This window comes from Podarcis liolepis, assembly GCF_965112155.1.
Source record: "Podarcis liolepis genome assembly, chromosome: 6".
Classification (NCBI taxonomy): domain Eukaryota; kingdom Metazoa; phylum Chordata; class Lepidosauria; order Squamata; family Lacertidae; genus Podarcis; species Podarcis liolepis.
In genome coordinates this window covers 59709712-59727868 of record NC_139559.1, presented here as the reverse complement: position 1 = coordinate 59727868, position 18157 = coordinate 59709712, and the positions used below count along the sequence as shown (strand labels likewise).

Genomic DNA, 18157 nt, shown 5'->3' with positions numbered 1-18157 from the left:
GGGGTCTGCAACCTTTAAGACAAAAAGAGCCACTTGGACCCGTTTCCGAAGAAAAACAAACTGGGAGCCGCAAAACCATTGCGACATTTAAAACAAATATATCTCCGGAGCCGCGATCTGACAGCGGGCGGGAAGGCAACGTCGGGACGGTGCATGACTAACGCACGCACCGCCCCCATGCGACATCACAGCCAGTACAGCGCCCGCCACAGTGGGGAGTGTCGGGGCGCACAATGCGCCTCCTCCCCTCGCTAGTATCTGCCCTGGAGCCGCGGCAAAGGTGTAAAAGAGCCACATGCGGCTCCGGAGCCACGGGTTGCAGACCCCTGAGCTAAGTGATGAGGAAAGGGACACAGTTCAGTAATAGCACATAGGCCTTGGATTAATGAAGTTCCCAGGCTTAGTCTCTCGCATTTCCAGGTACAACTCCCTCCCACCTCAAAGCCTGGAGAACCCGGGCCAGTTGAGGGCAGTTCACACATCATAGTAAGCCGCTTAATCATTTGTCTCCTCCCTGCCAGGAAAGAAGCCACTATCCCTGGGCTTAGCAAAATGTCCCAAGAAGGGATTGTGGTTTCTTTTGCTCCAACGAATCATGCTAAGCAAGCCAAGAATAAATCCTGGGTAGAGATTGTGGGTTCCTGGGAGTGTGACAAATCCCTGGTTTGGATGTGCTGTGCTTCCTCCCTACTCAAAGTTGCCAAGATCAGTGCATTAATTGCAAACCATTACCAATGGTTTGCTGTGATGTGCAAAAAAAGGACAATCAATCTGATTTGGTATTAGGCAGCACCCTAAGCTTGGCTAAATCTGCTTTTTAGTATTATACCTTTTCTGCCCTTAGGTCTCCCTCCTTACTTTCCCCCTTGTGTGCCCTGCTTTGGCGAAGATATTATGGTTTCTTAAGCTAGGCTTTCCCATGGAATCCAACTGGAAAACTATGAATTAAGGACTCATGCTAAACAAGGATATAAAGCCATTTGGCCTGGCCTGCACCTGCCCACTACCATATCTAATAGGACATGAGAGAAAGGAGCTGGCATGTTCAACCTCCTGGAGTGCCACAATGGCTGGACACAAGGCACACAAGTATGCTTGGCTCCTTTGTCATCCTGTCTACCTTCATGGCTTGGTAACCAAATATGGGACACCCTAGTGGCATGTGACCCCAGAAAGTTGAACAGAAGAGAAAGTACTCTGAAGAGGACAAAGAGTTTTCTAGAGCTCAAAAGTTTGTACACTATTTTGCAGCATTTCAGCTGGCCTGATAAAGATCTGTCCTGATAGGGATTTTTTGAATTCTTCATTTATTAGAATCACACAGACTTAACTGCACTGCTCGACTTCACAAGTTATTCCAAAAGGACTAGTTTAAGGTGAAAATTCTGGCCTCAGACTAACTTGAACATTCAACAACAAATAATTGCCATTGTATCTGTCAGATTGTTGGTGATCTACGGAACTATTATAGTATTATAGTATGCATTACACATTCAGTATTACTACACTTATTCAAATGCGCTCAATTCACACATATATCGATCTGATTCATTAGGAAGATGTGAAGACTCCATTTATGGGATCGGAGGCCTGCTGTGATGCTGAACATCATCTTAACGCAGAGCATTTCTGAAACAAAGAGTCCCCAACAGGTAGATGCAATGGACAGACCGCAGAAGCTGCTGTATTTTATGTTTAGAGCAATAAACCACATCTGAAAGACACACAACTATTTCTCCGTCACTGTAAAGGGAGTTTTAAGGATGTTTCCCTGCAACCGCACCAAGTTATGCTAGTTTTTTAATCCATCTTTCTTCTTCACCAAAGCAGAAACGACACTTAAAATCCCCTTGAGTATTAGAAGTGGGAGGGCTGTGTAAACACTGCGTAAATTCTTGCAGTTTAATCCAATTGCTTATTTCCCAGCAGATTTAAAAGATTAAGTCGGTCAGTCAGCAGCATCAGTGACTGCATTCCCTGAGAAGAAGACTGGGGGAGAGAATAGATGCAGCTTCTCAGTTGCATACGCGTAATGTTATCTCCCAAAAGTGGGCATGACAACTTCTGCTTACAACTCCTGCTTTATTCTGCCTCCTTGCCCTCTCTGTAACACTCACACATAGAGGCTACAACAAACAGCATCAAAACGCAGATGCTCTGTGGTTTAAGAAATCAGTCTTCACCCGTTTTGAGTCTCCTTCTCTCATTAGCAAGTATCCTGCTGGGGACAGGATAAGATTAAATTACAGTACATGCAACTAGTGCCCAGGTCTGGATGTTCCAGACAGGGAGGGTAGAAGTTGTTCAAAGAGGAAAGTGCCCCCCCCCCGGGGTGGGGAGCATTTCAAAGTTGGACTCTCTTTTGCACACAGAGATACTGCCAGTTTTGACTGTGGAAGGTGGTCTCCAGAGGGATGTGAAACTTAAACCTACTGCTACTATTAGATCTTATGCTCCGCCAAGATTAAAGATTTTTCAATATGCCCATCTCAAGTTACCCTTCAGATTGCCACCCAGAATTGATAATATTATTTAGTTTATGACTCTGTTTTAATAACAGGCAGAGTTTGTGCATGACTTCACTTAACGATAAACTCATGTGTGTAAGTATTACTTGTGCTAGGTTTTATTCCCCCTATTTGTGGAATGTGCAAAAAGGAAAGCTTCTGCTTTCTGAAAGGGGAAAATCAACATCCACAAATCAACACAAGAGAAAACAGTTTCAAATATGTGTGTTCAATTCTGCTGGTGGCATAAGTACAAGTTGCCCAACAGAGACACAAGCCATTTATGGTACATTAGGCAATGCAAGAAAAACAATCCGAAACACTGAACTCTAAGCACACTGAATCAATTGGGTAGTGTTTTTTTATAATAATAAAAAAATCAATAACACCTACTTCTCAATAAATGTGTTTAGGACTGAATCGTCGGTGTACAAAACCTCTAACAGCAGCAAAAGATTTAAAACAAACAAAGCAATAACCACCTAATACTAAGCACAATGGACAATGATTTCCAAAACAGAGGTTTGTTATTTTGTATGTTTTCCAGTATTGTGAGGGGCTAGGAATGCTTGAGGGAGCTCTCTGGCTAGGTCTATTTATCAGTTTCCATCATGGATGGCCTTAGAACAAAAGCATTATTATTTTAATGGAATATGCATTTTCATTTCCATTCTATTTTTAAATGCTTTGACTGTTTTCTAGTGCTAGTATGTGCTTGGTTTTTTAAACACAGCTGTTCTAAGTATGGAACCTCAATAAGAAAGAGAGGACAACACAGAACCTTTACTGTGGAGGTTTAGCCTAGGTCTAAGGATCTAGGAGGTGTAGGATCTACTAAAATATTATGAGTTTCTCTTTCACTGTCAACAGTCACTAAGGACTGCAACTGAACAGAGGCTATGTGTGTGACTTCTTGACCCAACAAGGTTTATGGTAGTTGACTATGCTTTCTCCTCCCTTCTACCATAACTAGCAGCCAACTGATTCTATCACAGAATCAAAGAATTGTAGAGTCAGTCCAATCCCCAGCAATCTTAACTAAATCGTACGTAACAGATGGCCATTCAACCTTTGCTTAAAAACCTCCAGAGAAGGAGAATCCACCACCTTCCATGGGAATTAATCCCACTGTCAAACAGCTCTTACCATCTGCTGGGTTTTATAAGACTTGACAAGTTCTCTGTCACATTGTGAATCTTTGCCCCTGAGGACAGCACCCCTTCCAGGACATCCCGTCTCTGTCCCTATCAATAGTGTAATTGCTATAATCTTGGTCCAATACCCACTAGAACAGGCATAGGCAAACTCCGGCCCTCCAGATGTTTGGGACTACAGTTCCCATCATCCCTAGCTAGCAGGACCAGTGGTCAGGGAAGATGGGAATTGTAGTCCCAAACATCTGGACGGCCGGAGTTTGCCTATGCCTGCACTAGAATGCTGAAAACAAAGATTAAAACTAGGTACCCTTTCCATAAAAGACGACACTGCATACTTGAGGCAAGTTTTCAGTGCCGCAAAATTTAAGTCTTCCTCGTTTAATGCTTCCATGACAAAAAAAGGCATATACCCTTGTCTCTGCCTCAGGGCACACACTATTAGCACTCAAAGCTTAGAACTAGAAATCCAGATTCTCTTACCTTTAAAATGGTCAGGGATTTTGTAGCTCAGCCCAGGTTATATGAAACATAAAGTGTAATGTGGCTAGCATCAAGTCTCACCTTCTATGATTCCCTCAACCACTTAGATCTCAAACATTTTTGTAGGTGAATTGAATGCAAAACACCATGCAATGCAGAGCTAAGTAGCATTTGGGCAACAACTTTCATAGATGCATACCCATTTCTCCTTTGCAGTTTGATAGAAAGCTATTTGAGAAACTGGTAATCTAGATAATTCCAGTTCTGGAAGGGTTGCTGTAGAATGCATTCTCACACACTTAAATGGAAACAAACCAACAAACCAGTTTCTTGATAAATTCTGCCTTGGGGAGGCTTGATAGAGTATACATTTTAGGGCACAACAGCATTTTGACCATATTATGCATGTACTAGTACCTGGAAAGAAAAGAATTGTTTTTACTTATATCCAGTGCTGGGAGGTTTCAGAAAGCAGATATTCTACTCCATCTGAAGTCAGTCTTTGGATTCCGAGGGCTCCTTCTCTCGCCTTTTTTGCACCTAAACTGGAAAGTTAAGATGCTTTTTCTCTATGGAAATTATAAAGCCCTGGCAGTACTTTCAAAGAACAAAACTGGCATTGGCTTGGCTCAGGTTCCAGAAATGGAGTGCGAGACCAATAGTAATGACAACATACTAAGAATTAAAAGTGCTTACAAGAACCATTTTGTTCAGGAATGCACCATAGCAACAGAAGATAGGTTCAAGATGTTCCCAAGTAGCCTAAATCATATACAGATGTACATACATTACATATAGTCAAAATGAATTAAGGCGAAAAACTAACACAAGAAAAGATATGGTAAAAAAACCCACCAAGCATGCAGTAGTATTTCACATACCTTGCAGTGGCACCTGTTGCTTTCCACGATAAGAAATCCGGAAGATCAAAGAAGTACCCTGCTTTTTCCCAGCACGACTCTCGCAAATTCTAGCAATTTTGTTTAAGGGACAAATATAAAAATGAACTTTTAGTCTATTGTAACTTCATAACAAATGTAAATTATAAACAAATATCCAAGACAAGAATAAGACCTCACCCATCCCTACACAAAGTAATCAGCATGTGCTTGAGACACACATATACTGAAAGAATTTGGGCAGCTCATATCTGGCCCTTGTTCATGTCTTCTTTTCCAACATGTAGTGCTAACAAGAATCAACAATTGCCTTCCCCAATGATGTTTTCACAAATCCTATTTGCAACTACCACAGGATAAATATAAAGCCTGTAGAGTACTACTGTTTGCCTTTATTCCTTGTATACGTACGTGTGTGTGTGTGTGTGTGTGTGTGTGTGTGTGTGTGTCATTCCCATGCACTCTGTGATAACCACCACAGGAATGGCACTCAGAACAGCCATACTTGCCCAAAGATATGGACTTAAGAGGTGCCTAGGGGCTTTCAAGTTGCCTTTACTCATCCTGATATCACAGGAGAAAACTTGGTTTGGTTGAGGTTTCATTTGGGAGCTTTTATGCAGAAGGAAAAGTCCCAGCGGACAACCAACCACGGCATTATCATCAACTGAATTGAAACACCTAGTCATCTACTGGATAAGGAGGATGGCCGAGGGAAGATAAGAGAATAAGACAATCAAGAATATAAAAAGGATTGGAAAACTTCTGTAGAGTATTTTAAAAATCAGTATAAACAGGTGAGCCGATTGGCAGGACTTGAATAAATTCAGCATCATAAGAGGAAGTAAGAGAAAATTATTAAGAAGAGTAGAATTTGGCAACTTAGAATATGTGGAAGAGAAGGAAAAGGAAGGACACTGGAGAAGAAGAGGACGGGAAGTCCTTAGGTGTCTTGTGTTGTGTCCCTGTTTGGTTGTGGTTTTGCTTTCCTTTTTTCCTTTTAACTTTTACTTATTATTTTGGAACTGTATGTAAAAAGCACAAACAAAAATTATTATTTTAAAAAAGAGGATGGCCGAGGGTCCCCGTCCTCCCCTTTTTTCGAAAGCGGTAGTGTTTTCACTATGAAAGTGCAATGCCACAGTTCTTTGAATTTAGCTGTACACACAGTAATACTTGACCTTTGATATTTCCACCCTATGTATTTTTATTGTCTCTAAAATGTAAGCTTTTCCTCTTAAAAAAAGCCATTCTGTTTTATTTTGCAAAAATCACCATGCATTCCCAGTGTAACAGAAGCCATAATGTAGTAATAGTATGAAATACTGAATTCATATCAATAAGCAACAAAACAATAAAAACATCTTTAAAACAATTCCAATACAGGTGCATTCCCATATGTAACTATACGTCTTTCAGGAGTAGAAATGGCACAAATGTAACTATACGTCTTTCAGGAGTAGAAATGGCAGTAAGGGAAGTCTACTTGGACAGAGATGAGACACAATTCTAGGTAAGAGCTTTTGAACATTTTTAGGCAGCTTATCCTAGTTTCCTCTAACGAAGGCCAAGTAGCCCAGAGCAGCCATATCACTCAAAACTGTGCCTAATGACAGCAAGTGGGACAGGACTGAGGAGCAATTCTCTTGTGATTTAGGGTCAAAAGGAACAGACTTTTGGTGAATATTAATCATGGAACCCTAAACAAACCCAGCTATTCAGTAGAGAGAAAAATAAGAAGTCACGGGATATTAATTTCACTACTGTGCATCTCCAAAAGCCACAAAAATATGACCCTTAAAGAGCATCTAAATGATTCATTGTTGTCATGAAAGTGATTTGTCATCACTGACTAGCGCAGACAAAGTACATCAGGCTCTGCAATATGCTTCCACACTAGGACAATGGTCTCCATGCATTCAGTGCTAATTATAATTCACTCTTCCATTTGGGCTACACCCACACAGTTAACAAGTATACCCAAATCCCGTGGGAAGGCCTCTTTTTTTTTTAAAGTGTTTAATGCTCCGATTCATATCATGCCACTCACCCTTCAGAGCCGCAGGCAAAGAAATTTTGTTTAGCTACCCTGCCTCCCACCCCCAGGATGCAACTCTTTGTCCTCGGTTGCTTTGCCAGATTCCACCCACTTCACTGCTCTTGCTAAAGCAGTGGTCAACCCTAATGCCGTTAAACAGCTGGAAATACTACCACAGCAGAGCACCATAAAATACTCTCTGCTCGGCTGTTTAATAGCCAATCCCTCTCCCCAGGAAACTCTGTGAATTGTAGCTCTGTGAGGGGAGTAGGGGTCTCCTAACAATTCTCAGGTCCCTTAACAGACTACAATTGCTAGAAGTACTGGGACATATCAGGTATTCTGAAAACTACCCATCAGGAACCTTTGCAGCCTCCATCTTAGGGTAAGGTTTTATTGCTCAACTGGAGGCCACATGACTAATTTAAAAGTTGGATCATGGGTCAAAAGGAAACCCACACATGTGTAAGCCTGGCTCGCAACACATGTGCATATGAATAGCAATGATGAATCGCAGTAGAACAGTTATCACTAAAACCAATGGGTGAACCAGTTTAATTCTGTCCCTTCACGTACACCTGCCATGCTGGTTGCAGCATGGTGCAGCCATATTGATTTGCACACTTTATATTCATGTGCATACAGCTCACTTAGAGAAAAAAAGTGATGGATGGGACTAAGATCCTGGTTACCACTAGATGTCAAACATAATATACAGAAGCCCTAAACAGGGAGGGGGAACCTGTGACCTCCCAGATGTTGTTGAACTACAACTCCATCAGCCCCAGCCAGCACGGCCACTGGTGAGGAGCAATGGGAGCTGTAGGCCAGCAACATCTGGGAGGCCACAAATTCCCCCATCTCTGATCTCAAGGCACTGGTGATGCAAGAGCAAGAGCCTGCCCGCTGCAGAAACAGAACAGAAAAGGCTGCACTCTTTCCGCAGGAGAGCATAGGAATTAGATGAAGTTTTCTATCGGTATCCCTTTCTCAGTACAGTAGTACCTTGGGTTAAGAACTTAATTTGTTCTAGAGGTCTGTTCTTAACCTGAAACCGATCTTAACCTGAAGCACCACTTTAGCTAATGGGGCCTCCCGCTGCTGCCGCGCTGCCGCCGTGCGATTTCTGTTCTTATCCTGAAGCAAAGTTCTTAACCCGAGGTACTGTTTCTGGGTTAGTGGAGTCTGTAACCTGAAGCGTCTGTAACCCAAGGTACCACTATATTAATGGCTTCTTGGAAAAACACTTGACAGCAAATCTACCAGCTCAGGACATCTCTTGGCAGTTTCTGGGTGTACTTCCATACACCAGATCTCTTCCTCACCATGCTATGGGAATGAGCTTGGAAGCACACTTGCAGCCAAAGAGACCTTAGGGAAGTTTTCAACTGATTGCAATGAGATGTGTAAAAGACCTGAGGTTCCACATCCATAACAAGTCAGTTCAAGCCCACGACCATTTCCAGTCTCTGACTGTTTCCTCAACAGCATTGGCGGGGGGACGGGGACAGGACTTCATGGACTATATGATACACGAGTTATTTTAGAACCGCCATTGTTCGTTCGGACCTTGGCCTGACAGCATTTTCAACTTTTAATCTAGCCAGCACATGGAGGCATGAATGAGCAATCCATTTACCAGATGTCAGGCATATTTGAGGGTCATCACCAAGGGTGGATAGAAAAGGCGCAGTTGTTCTATATTGCAGAATGTTTACTCGCAAATGTTTGGATTCAGTGCTCTCTCTTTTTAGTGATTTGTGTACTCAAGATACTATTGTCTGGAAATATTCTTCTGGACATTTTCTTAACTGTTTTTGTCTTGCTTTAAAAACATGTGAGACACCAATTGATTACTTAAAGCTCTTTTTGAACTGAACAGATGATTAGTATTTTCTTCGATTTCTGGCCTTTCCCTTTCCCTTTGTTTCTTACTTTCTTGATTCAGCTTTCTGCAGTTAGGGAAGATTTAATGTACTTAGGCCATGCCTGCAACATGCTTATATTTCCTTTTATAACCTCCAAGAAAAAGAGTAATAACTAAAACAATCGCCAGGTTCCTACCTCTCCTAAACTATACCAAAGGTATCTTCTAGGCATCTGAAATATTTTTCTAGCCCCTCTAATCTTAAAGGAAGTAGGCCTTGTTTATTTCAATGCATCTGATATTTGCTGTGTTTGCTTAAAACAGTGGTCAACTGGCAAGTATAAGAATATCACAGGCAAGGAATTGATCTTGCTTTTCCCTTTCTTCCACTTCCACATTAGTGAAAACTCATTCCACTGGAAGCCAAGAGGGGGGAAGTTATAGAGATTTCAGCACCCATCTACAATACCTGGCGATTGTTTCATGTTGAGACTATTTCCAATGCCTCAGAGGATGGGGACAAGGAGAACCACTCATTCTTCCCTCCTCATTCTCTCAACTATCCAAAGAATGTTTTTGATAGAAGGAATTTCTAGCATCTATGTTTTGCTAGTCACTGTGGGTCAAAGGTGACAAGGGGGAATAAAAGAAGCATGAAAAAAACCTGCTTGTAAATGAAGAAGTGAACATCATAAATATGCCAGATTCCTTCAAACAAGGAAGGGAGAGAAAGAGAACTGGAGTGATTACAAAGTAGTTGCCATTTGGTTATTAATTGCCAAGATATTATGCTCTGGCCTTCTGCCCTGTGAAATAAAGCATGTGCAAGGGAATATCCCATTCCTCTCCTCTAATAAATGAAGTGTGAATGAAGCATGTTAGATCAATGGGGGAACTAATCTAATTCCCGAAACACACGCCACAACTCAAGAACACCTCTCCGCAAACTAACCCCTGCCCACAATGCATCTCTGGGTGTAAGTGTTGAAGCACAACAGGTAGAGCATGAGACTCAATCTCAGGTCGTGAGTTTGAGCTCCACGTTGGGCAAAAGATTCCTGCATTCAGGGGGTTGGACTAGATGGTCCTCAGGGTCCCTTCCAATTCTATGACTCTATCTTTTGGATATAACTGCTGGACACCATGATCGTTACAGAAGGAAAGCAGAACAGATGCCTTTTGGCACAATATGGCTCTCCAACTGGGATATAAAAACACAGTAATGAGTAACGAGCAGTGATTAATTTTTTTAAAACACAGCAAGCTTTTCATAGATGATATGGCAGGCAGGAAAAGGGTACTGAAGGCACATCATATGGGACAGCACCCAACATTATCTTCGTGGCACAGAAGTCTCTGGAGTGTCATTTAATGGTGGAAGGAGATAACCATCAGAAGACCTGGGTCAACGGAGAACCATTCATAAAGCGATTCCTTCCCATGAGAGCATTATCCCAGAGTCTGAAGAAGTGGGTGGTGGGTGAGTGAAAGAACTACATAAAAGAAAGGGCTGCAACTCAGCAGCAGAGCACCTGTTGTGTATGCAGGAGGTAGCAGCTTCAATTCCTGGCATCTCCAGGTAGGGCTAGATAAGGCTCCAATTTGAAACCTTGGAGAGTCACTGCCAGTCGTAGTAGACAATACTAAGATGAATAGCCCAATAGCCTGACTCAGCATGGCACCTTCCTTTCTACAAGTCAAGACCTATGGTGTTTTACGTGCTTTCTTCTTTGGAATAGGAGGAGAATCTGCAGGGGAGAATCTATGAAAGGAGTTGGGCTGTGAGGTGGTGATTGACCCAGTGGGGTGCAAGGTGGCGATTCCCCAGTGGACTTCATGACCAAGTGGTGATTTGAATCCATGCCTCCCCAGTCATGGTCCAACATTCTAAGCCACAGAAGTTACAGGAAAATGTAGCCAGTGCATTTTACGAACATATTCTGCAAGTATAAGCTAAAACATGGCACTGTATCAAGAATCCTAAGAATCACAAGGGCCATTTCAAATACCTGACACAGCAAACAATTCTAACTAGGCTACAGCATATATACTATAAACTGCACACATACCAAAAAGAGATTGTAGCTTCACAACACATAACACACACACACAAAAGAATAGTATGTATCGGTCTACATAGTTAAGACTTTTCTGCTACACAGAAGTAATAATCAGATGCATAGAAAGTCACCACATTTGAAGCATTTCCCAGTCTGTTCGAAAAGTTGTTGTATGTCTCCATTCTATATATCACTGCTATCTCTGTCCTTTACCATTTACCCATATATTAGTCAAACGTTACACACATTAAACTCATACCAGACTGAAATTATATTTTGAATATGAAATTTGGTATCAAGTACGCCATCGAAAATCCATTACTTGCTTTGCTAAATGAAAGACTGGCATGTTTGGGTTTTTTGTTTTACTTCTCTGTTGCACCAGGAGTCTAAACGCTTCGTTTAAAGGACAGATCTGGTTACAAGCCAGATTTAATTGCTCACAAATGGGGAGCAGCCATTGTTTCTTTATCCAAGAATTCTGGGTGTATAACTTGATATCTCTGTAGCACCTATAGGGGATCTGTGCAGTCTGCAATCTCCATCTTGGAACTGAGCCTACGAGCTGACCACACGGATACAAACATCAGCCTAAGTTTTGATATGTATTTTTTCATCCTTGCCTTCCTCACTCCTATAGTATCTTGTCTGATTAAAGCATTCTAGAGAACTCAAATGGTTGTCACACTTTTGTAACATTCTGATTGGTCCCAATAAAGGTATTGCTGATTGATAAAAACAGCCCCGTCCCCAAAAAAAAAAAAAAAAACTGATTGCAAAATCATTCACACTGGTGAGTTCAGCTGGGTTTCTCTCTTGGTTTATTTCCATATTTGTCTGGAGACAGGCAATGTGAAGGGCAGGAAGAATGAAGAAAGATGCTGCGTCATGCAAAAGTGTGCAAATAAAATTAAAGGAAAGTATTAGAGGAGAGGTCTAATCTGGAACGGTAGGAAGCATGTGTGCAGATTTGGAAAACCAGAGAATAAACCTTATGGTGATCCAATATAATATAAAATTCATCACAAAAACAAAAGGCATCATACGATGCACCCATCCTGTTCCCTAGAGTGAAAGGAGTCATCTTAATCCTCTCCATATCTGAGTCATAGATGGAAGAAGTGGAAAACTACAGTTAGGTCATCATATCACATTCTCCTTGATCTGGTTTCTCACTGCCAAGAAATGTAAGGTGTGAGAGCTAAGATGTATTTGAAACATAACTTGTTATCACCCAACTGCTCAAGAGACGGAGGTTCAAAGATTTTCCACTTACTGAACTGGCCTAGTGCACGCATAAGCTGCCCCCAACTACAGACCACACCCTAGAAATGAGATTTTTTATAACCACAGCTTATCTGCCTATATGAGTTATAGGTCACACTTAGGTTTTATAAAAGACAGTTTTGGGGGGATGGGGAGTGGGGTGCAGCCTATGTTCAGAAGAAAATGGTACATTATTTCTCCTGAATACAGGAGGGAGGCATTTCTCAATGTTGTTATGTATCCCTAACTCATAGGCATTTTATTCTACAGCTAGAATGGCCCATTTCATGGCATGGCACACTGAATACAATACTGCCAACTTTTCGTAACAAGCATGCTATTACGACCGAGTCATGTGCCTGGACACAAAACAATTACAGAATTATGGTGCTGGAGGAGACTCTTGAGAGTCCCATGGACTGCAAGAAGATCAAACCTATCGATTCTTAAGGAAATCAGCCCTGAGTGCTCACTGGAAGGACAGATCCTGAAGCTGAGGCTCCAATACTTTGGCCACCTCATGAGAAGAGAAGACTCCCTGGAAAACACCCTGATGTTGGGAAGGATTGAGGGCACAAGTAGAAGGGGACGACAGAGGATGAGATGGTTGGACAGTGCCTGGCGTGCTCTGGTCCATGGGATCACGAAGAGTCAGACACGACTAAACGACTAAACAACAACAAAATGCACTCAGAATACACACTTATTTTTCTCACAATTAAGTGGTTGGAATAAGCTTTTGGCATGAGTCGGGGGGCAGGCATGGGATCCCTCAGGCTCCAGAGCTATAGAGCTGATGTCAGAGGGTGGCACTTCATCACAACACAGCATCACTAATGGAAACCAATGGAAACCCTACAATCTGAAGGCTTCTCCCTGTAGATTTTGAAGCACAGAAGCTCTTCTTAAAACTACCTTGTCCTAGGCCAAGAACTGACTCAGCAGACAATGCCAACGCTCCCTTTCCCCCTGCGATGGTGCTGTACAGCAACCACAAGAAAACTGATACAACCCTATATGGCTTTTCTAGTAACAAAGGATGAGGTAAGCAGATTTTCCTCAGCAACTCAGGGTGGAAAGATGCTGAGCAAGCCCTGGCAGAGTGTTTGTGCTGCCAACAGCAGGCACTGAGGTGAGGTGGACACTTCAATTCAAGTGCTGGATGTGAGTCTTCAATTTTAATACAGGACAGCTGCAAAGAAAACCACTGCAGAGTGGAAAATGGCAGTCATATAAATCTACCCTCAATTATAAGAAGTAACTGGGATGGTGAAAGGAAACAAGCATGCTTTAAAATGGCTAAACAAAATATTGCAAACATCTAGACATACAGGTGTCTATCAGACCTCTGCTGAGAGGCTTCTCACTGGACAGAAAGCAGCTTTCAAGACTCCTTGTGCAGCTTGAAGAGTGGTAACTGGTTTGTGGCACCAGTTTCCATGGACTAGATTCCACTTCAGCGGATAGATGAACTGCGTGCCTCACTTGGCAGATGTGTTTTTAAAGTGTTATTAGGCATATACACAGGTGTGGGGGCTGGGAGGGTCTGTAAATGATAGAAGAAAAAGATCAGAAAATGAAAAGGGGGCGGCAATAGTTTTGTCACATTTCAAATGTCACAAGACAAAAAGGACGTACTCACGGAAGCAAATGGGAATATCATTTAATGCTTTGCAGCGGGAAGAGGGGATTAGACACTGGAGAGTAAAAAAAAAAGAAGAAACAAAAATCCACAAGGGAAGGCAGAAAAAAAGAGAGAAACACTCTACTTGCTCAGTTCTTAAGAGAAATGTTTTTAATTCTTAAAGGAAATGTTTTCAATAGTGAGCTGGGTGACATTTTATCCCCTTGAAAACTGGAGGCTTAGAGAGGAAATCACAGCCAGACACCATGCAGACAGACACTGTGTAAACTTCTTTGCACAGGCCTGCCAAACACATCTTGCTCTTAATATATGGTTCGTCCAAAAGTGCTCTCCTCTCACAAAGAAGGAAGAGAAATGGACTTCAGAAGATTTATTTTTTATGCTCTCTGAAAGGTGACCTGAGTAGGTCATTTCCCAAGAAAGTCACAATTCTCTCTCTGATTCCCATTTGCTCAAAAAGTACTTTACAAACCCTTTACTTCAACTAGGCTTAAGTGTTTATTTGATGTGCTTGTTTTGCTTCCTCTTACCTTCAGCATTGTCACTTTCAACATTGTGCTATGTAATACATTATTACAATGAGATGCTACATTCTGGTGGGTTGTTTTGAAACAAAGCTACAACTTAATTTCTTCACACAGAAATATGCTTATTTGTGTAACAAAAACATACTTTAATTTCATCCACAGGAAGACACCAAGGCCTAATGGCATATATTGCTGGTACATTAGTTCTTGGAAAGAAAAGAAAAGCAGAACAAGACTCTACAACTGGATATTCAATAATTTTTCAATTCACATTTGCATTTGACATGATCAAAACCATATCAAGTAAGTCTGGAGCCACTGTTTTTAGGAGATAGACCAAATATTTTGTGGCAGCCCATTGACATGGTTCAGCAGCAACCCCAAACCATGGTTTGGCATCGGATGCAAAACAAGGATCACAAATAGAAGATAAAATTAAATTCCCAGCTCATAAATGGATTTATTATGTATCCCTGGACAACATCTCCCTGTCCCCTTTTCAGTTTCCCATCATTCTTTTAATTCCATTATTATAAATGACCAAACAAGTTGATCAGCTCAGCTCTGAAGCATCAAAACATAACATATCCTTTAATTTTAGAATTGTTACTGTAGAACAGACATAGGCAAACTCGGCCCTCCAGATGTTTTGGGACAACAACTCCCATTATCCCTAGCTAACAGGATCAGTGGTCAGGGATGATGGGAGTTGTAGTCCCAAAACATCTGGAGGGCCGTGTTTGCCTATGCCTGCTGTAGAATAATTAGGATCCCTTACATATGTGTATCATAGTTATTTAAAAGACAGGAAAAAGGAAACAAGTCTCTCCATTCATATAGATCTACTCAAAATAGTGGAGAAAATCTACCTTTCATGGCAAATACAGAAGCAATAACTAATACTAGTGTATGCACCCTAATCAACATCTAATCAACTTCCACTGTTTCCAAGCAATTTTTAAAAATGAAACCAAAATCATGACCCTTCAAGGTTTGGATACTCTGTAAACATAGTGGCCTTCCACTCTCTCTGCTTAGTTACCCCTTGCTTCTTCCTTGGAGAACTCTTACCAACCACCAAGGGCCCTACTTTGGGTGATCTCAACCTACCACACGGTGCTGTTGCAAAAATAAGCATCTAAGACACTTTACATACCAAAAGGACAATATAAAAATGTTGAATAAAAATCTTCATTAGACCAAGGCTCAAGCTAACCCATAGAATACACAAGTATCATAACCAGAGAACACCCATGTCAAATTGTAGACCTATTTTAAACTACAGTATTATTCTGTGTATAAGACGTTTTTTGCTAAAAAAAATAGTCAAAAGTTGGGGGTCATCTTATACACGGATGGTGAATGCAGAGGGGTTTGGATTCGGATTCTGGCCAGATTTCTTAATTTGGGGTTAAAAAAAAAAATAGGGGTTGTCTTATACATGGGGGGTCTTATACACAGAAAAATACAGTACTAGTGGAGAAGAAACTACACTTGCCCATCCATTTTCCTAGATATAGGTTGTTTTGCACTGAGAGCAAGAAGTGACAAATCCTATTCCCCGAGCACTGGGAGGCAGCCTATTGTCACAGAACTTCCCATTAACTACTCCACATCCACAACATCAATCCTGGCAAGCCACAGAGATCTTACATTTTCACACACACTTATTTCCCTACGTGGCCACATTCGTCTGCTTGGGGCTAGTAGACTAAACATTTTTGTTGGCAACCTCCATTTGTTGATATTTCTGACTCCCATTTAAAAGACTGAGTATGAAACCCAACCTTTTCCTAAAACTATTATAAATAATTAGAAGACCACTGACGTATGGAATGGGAGTTTAAGTGAATATTCATATTTCATGACAAGGTCCACAAGCAATGCTAATTAACCCCTATTAACTTGAATCTGTCACTATCAGCTTCTGCCAGTTAACTTCCTTGACCTTCTCTAGCCTCCACCTTGTTACTCTACGATGAGAGTCAGGAAAAGAGACTCCAGCTGTTGTACGCTGACAGGGGGCAATTTACATTTGGCCTTCATTAAGAGACAGAAAGCATCATTGAGACCAAATGTACAAGACAGACTGGTGGAGGTTATAAAAAATTCAAGTGGCACACATTTTTCCCTTTCATCTGACAGTTGGTATTAAGAAGCTATATATCAACCTCAGACACATAAAATTTAAACTAAAGAGAGGGCATAAGAATTAGACTATGAAGACAGCGCCTTCTGTCTGCTCCACGGCTATTTCATACATATGAAGCAAGACAGCTCAGGTGGCAATTTTGGAGGTATGATGAAAGTCACAGAAAATGCAACACTGGTGGGGCTCGCTAAGATTCACAGGGATTCTTCAGGCTTTAGGAGGAGGAAAGTATGATATTATTTTTATAAACCAAAGAATACACACATAAGATCGTCCCTGCCAATTATTTGCAACCATGCACTCTCAGCTTCACTGAAGGTGAAGATATAGACCTCAAGGGCTCCTTCACTCAATCTTCTTGCCTCCATCCAAACTCAAACCAAATAGCTGTAGAACCTGCTTTCCAGAGGACCTCCAACTTTTCTTAAAATGAGAGAACACTAAGAGGTCCATCTGTTTGCTGAGAAGCAACCATGTCCTTAATCAAACAACTGCTGCCCACTTCTAGCTCACCTACCCACAAATACAGTTGTTGCTGCATGCAATGAATTGCTCTCACAAGTCAACCAAAGGCCTGTCTAATCTAGTGTTCCATGCACAGAGAAGTAAAGATGACCCTGAGGCCATGACAATTAAGGCACAATATACAGTGGTACCTCGGTTGTCAAACGTCTCGGAAGTCGAACATTTCGGTTTTCGAATGCCAAAAAACAGAAGTAAATGCTTCCATTTTCAAACATGCCTTGGAAGTCAAACAGCTTCCGCTGATTTCCCCCCCCCCCCAATTTTCTCTACTGAATTTGCAGGCCACCCTTTGCAACTCAGTTTTCACATGTTTCGGAACTGAAAACGGTCTTCTGGAATGGATTACGTTCGAAAACAACTTTCCTCTATTGTCCGCAGCATTTGGTAACTAGACACTTTCAAGCTGAACGTTCCATTCTAATCTATCACACCAAAGGTCAATGACCGACCTCCAGTTCATCACAACTGAAGGGGATGAATCCTGCAAATATTAGGTAAAGAAACATTTCCTTATGTTTGTCCAATTGACTAAATCATTTTAACTGGGTAAATTCAAGCCATAGTGTTTTAACAGTCCCCCAAACTTCATATAGTCACTGTTCCCCTTCTCTCCCTCATCCCACATTTATTTAAAATACTTTTCACCTTGGAAAGCAATGACTTAATAAAACTATTAAATATAACATACAATTAACAAGACAAATACAGCAATAACTATGTCAGACCCAACCATTAACAGCCAATTAAAGCCCGAGGGAACAACTCAGTCTTCTGAAAAGACTATGAAATCCTACATTATTTTGCTTCCCTTATATGGAGGATGCTCTTCCTGAGTTGGGGTGAACCCTAAAATGAGAGTGCCCTATCAGTTTATGACAATCTCTAGAAACACTTTGGTACCCTTAACAATGTGCAATGGAAGAAGAGTTCTGGAGTCAACTGGTTCACCTTTGTTATCCACAGCCAGGGTGACAAACTACAGTGTGGCAGTTTCTTGCTCTTCCATCTATATTACTGTAAAGACGTTGCACGTT

General features: G+C 41.4%; 1 protein-coding gene across 1 annotated transcript in view; it reads right to left on the bottom strand.

Annotated features, from left to right (window-relative positions):
• Window positions 1–18157, bottom strand: part of FGGY (FGGY carbohydrate kinase domain containing) — a 139834-nt gene that overhangs the window by 106590 nt on the left and 15087 nt on the right. Inside the window, exon 5 of the mRNA XM_083510343.1 lies at window positions 5026–5114. Within this exon, the coding sequence (XP_083366469.1) occupies window positions 5026–5114 (89 nt within the window). The remainder of the gene's footprint in view (window positions 1–5025; window positions 5115–18157) is intronic.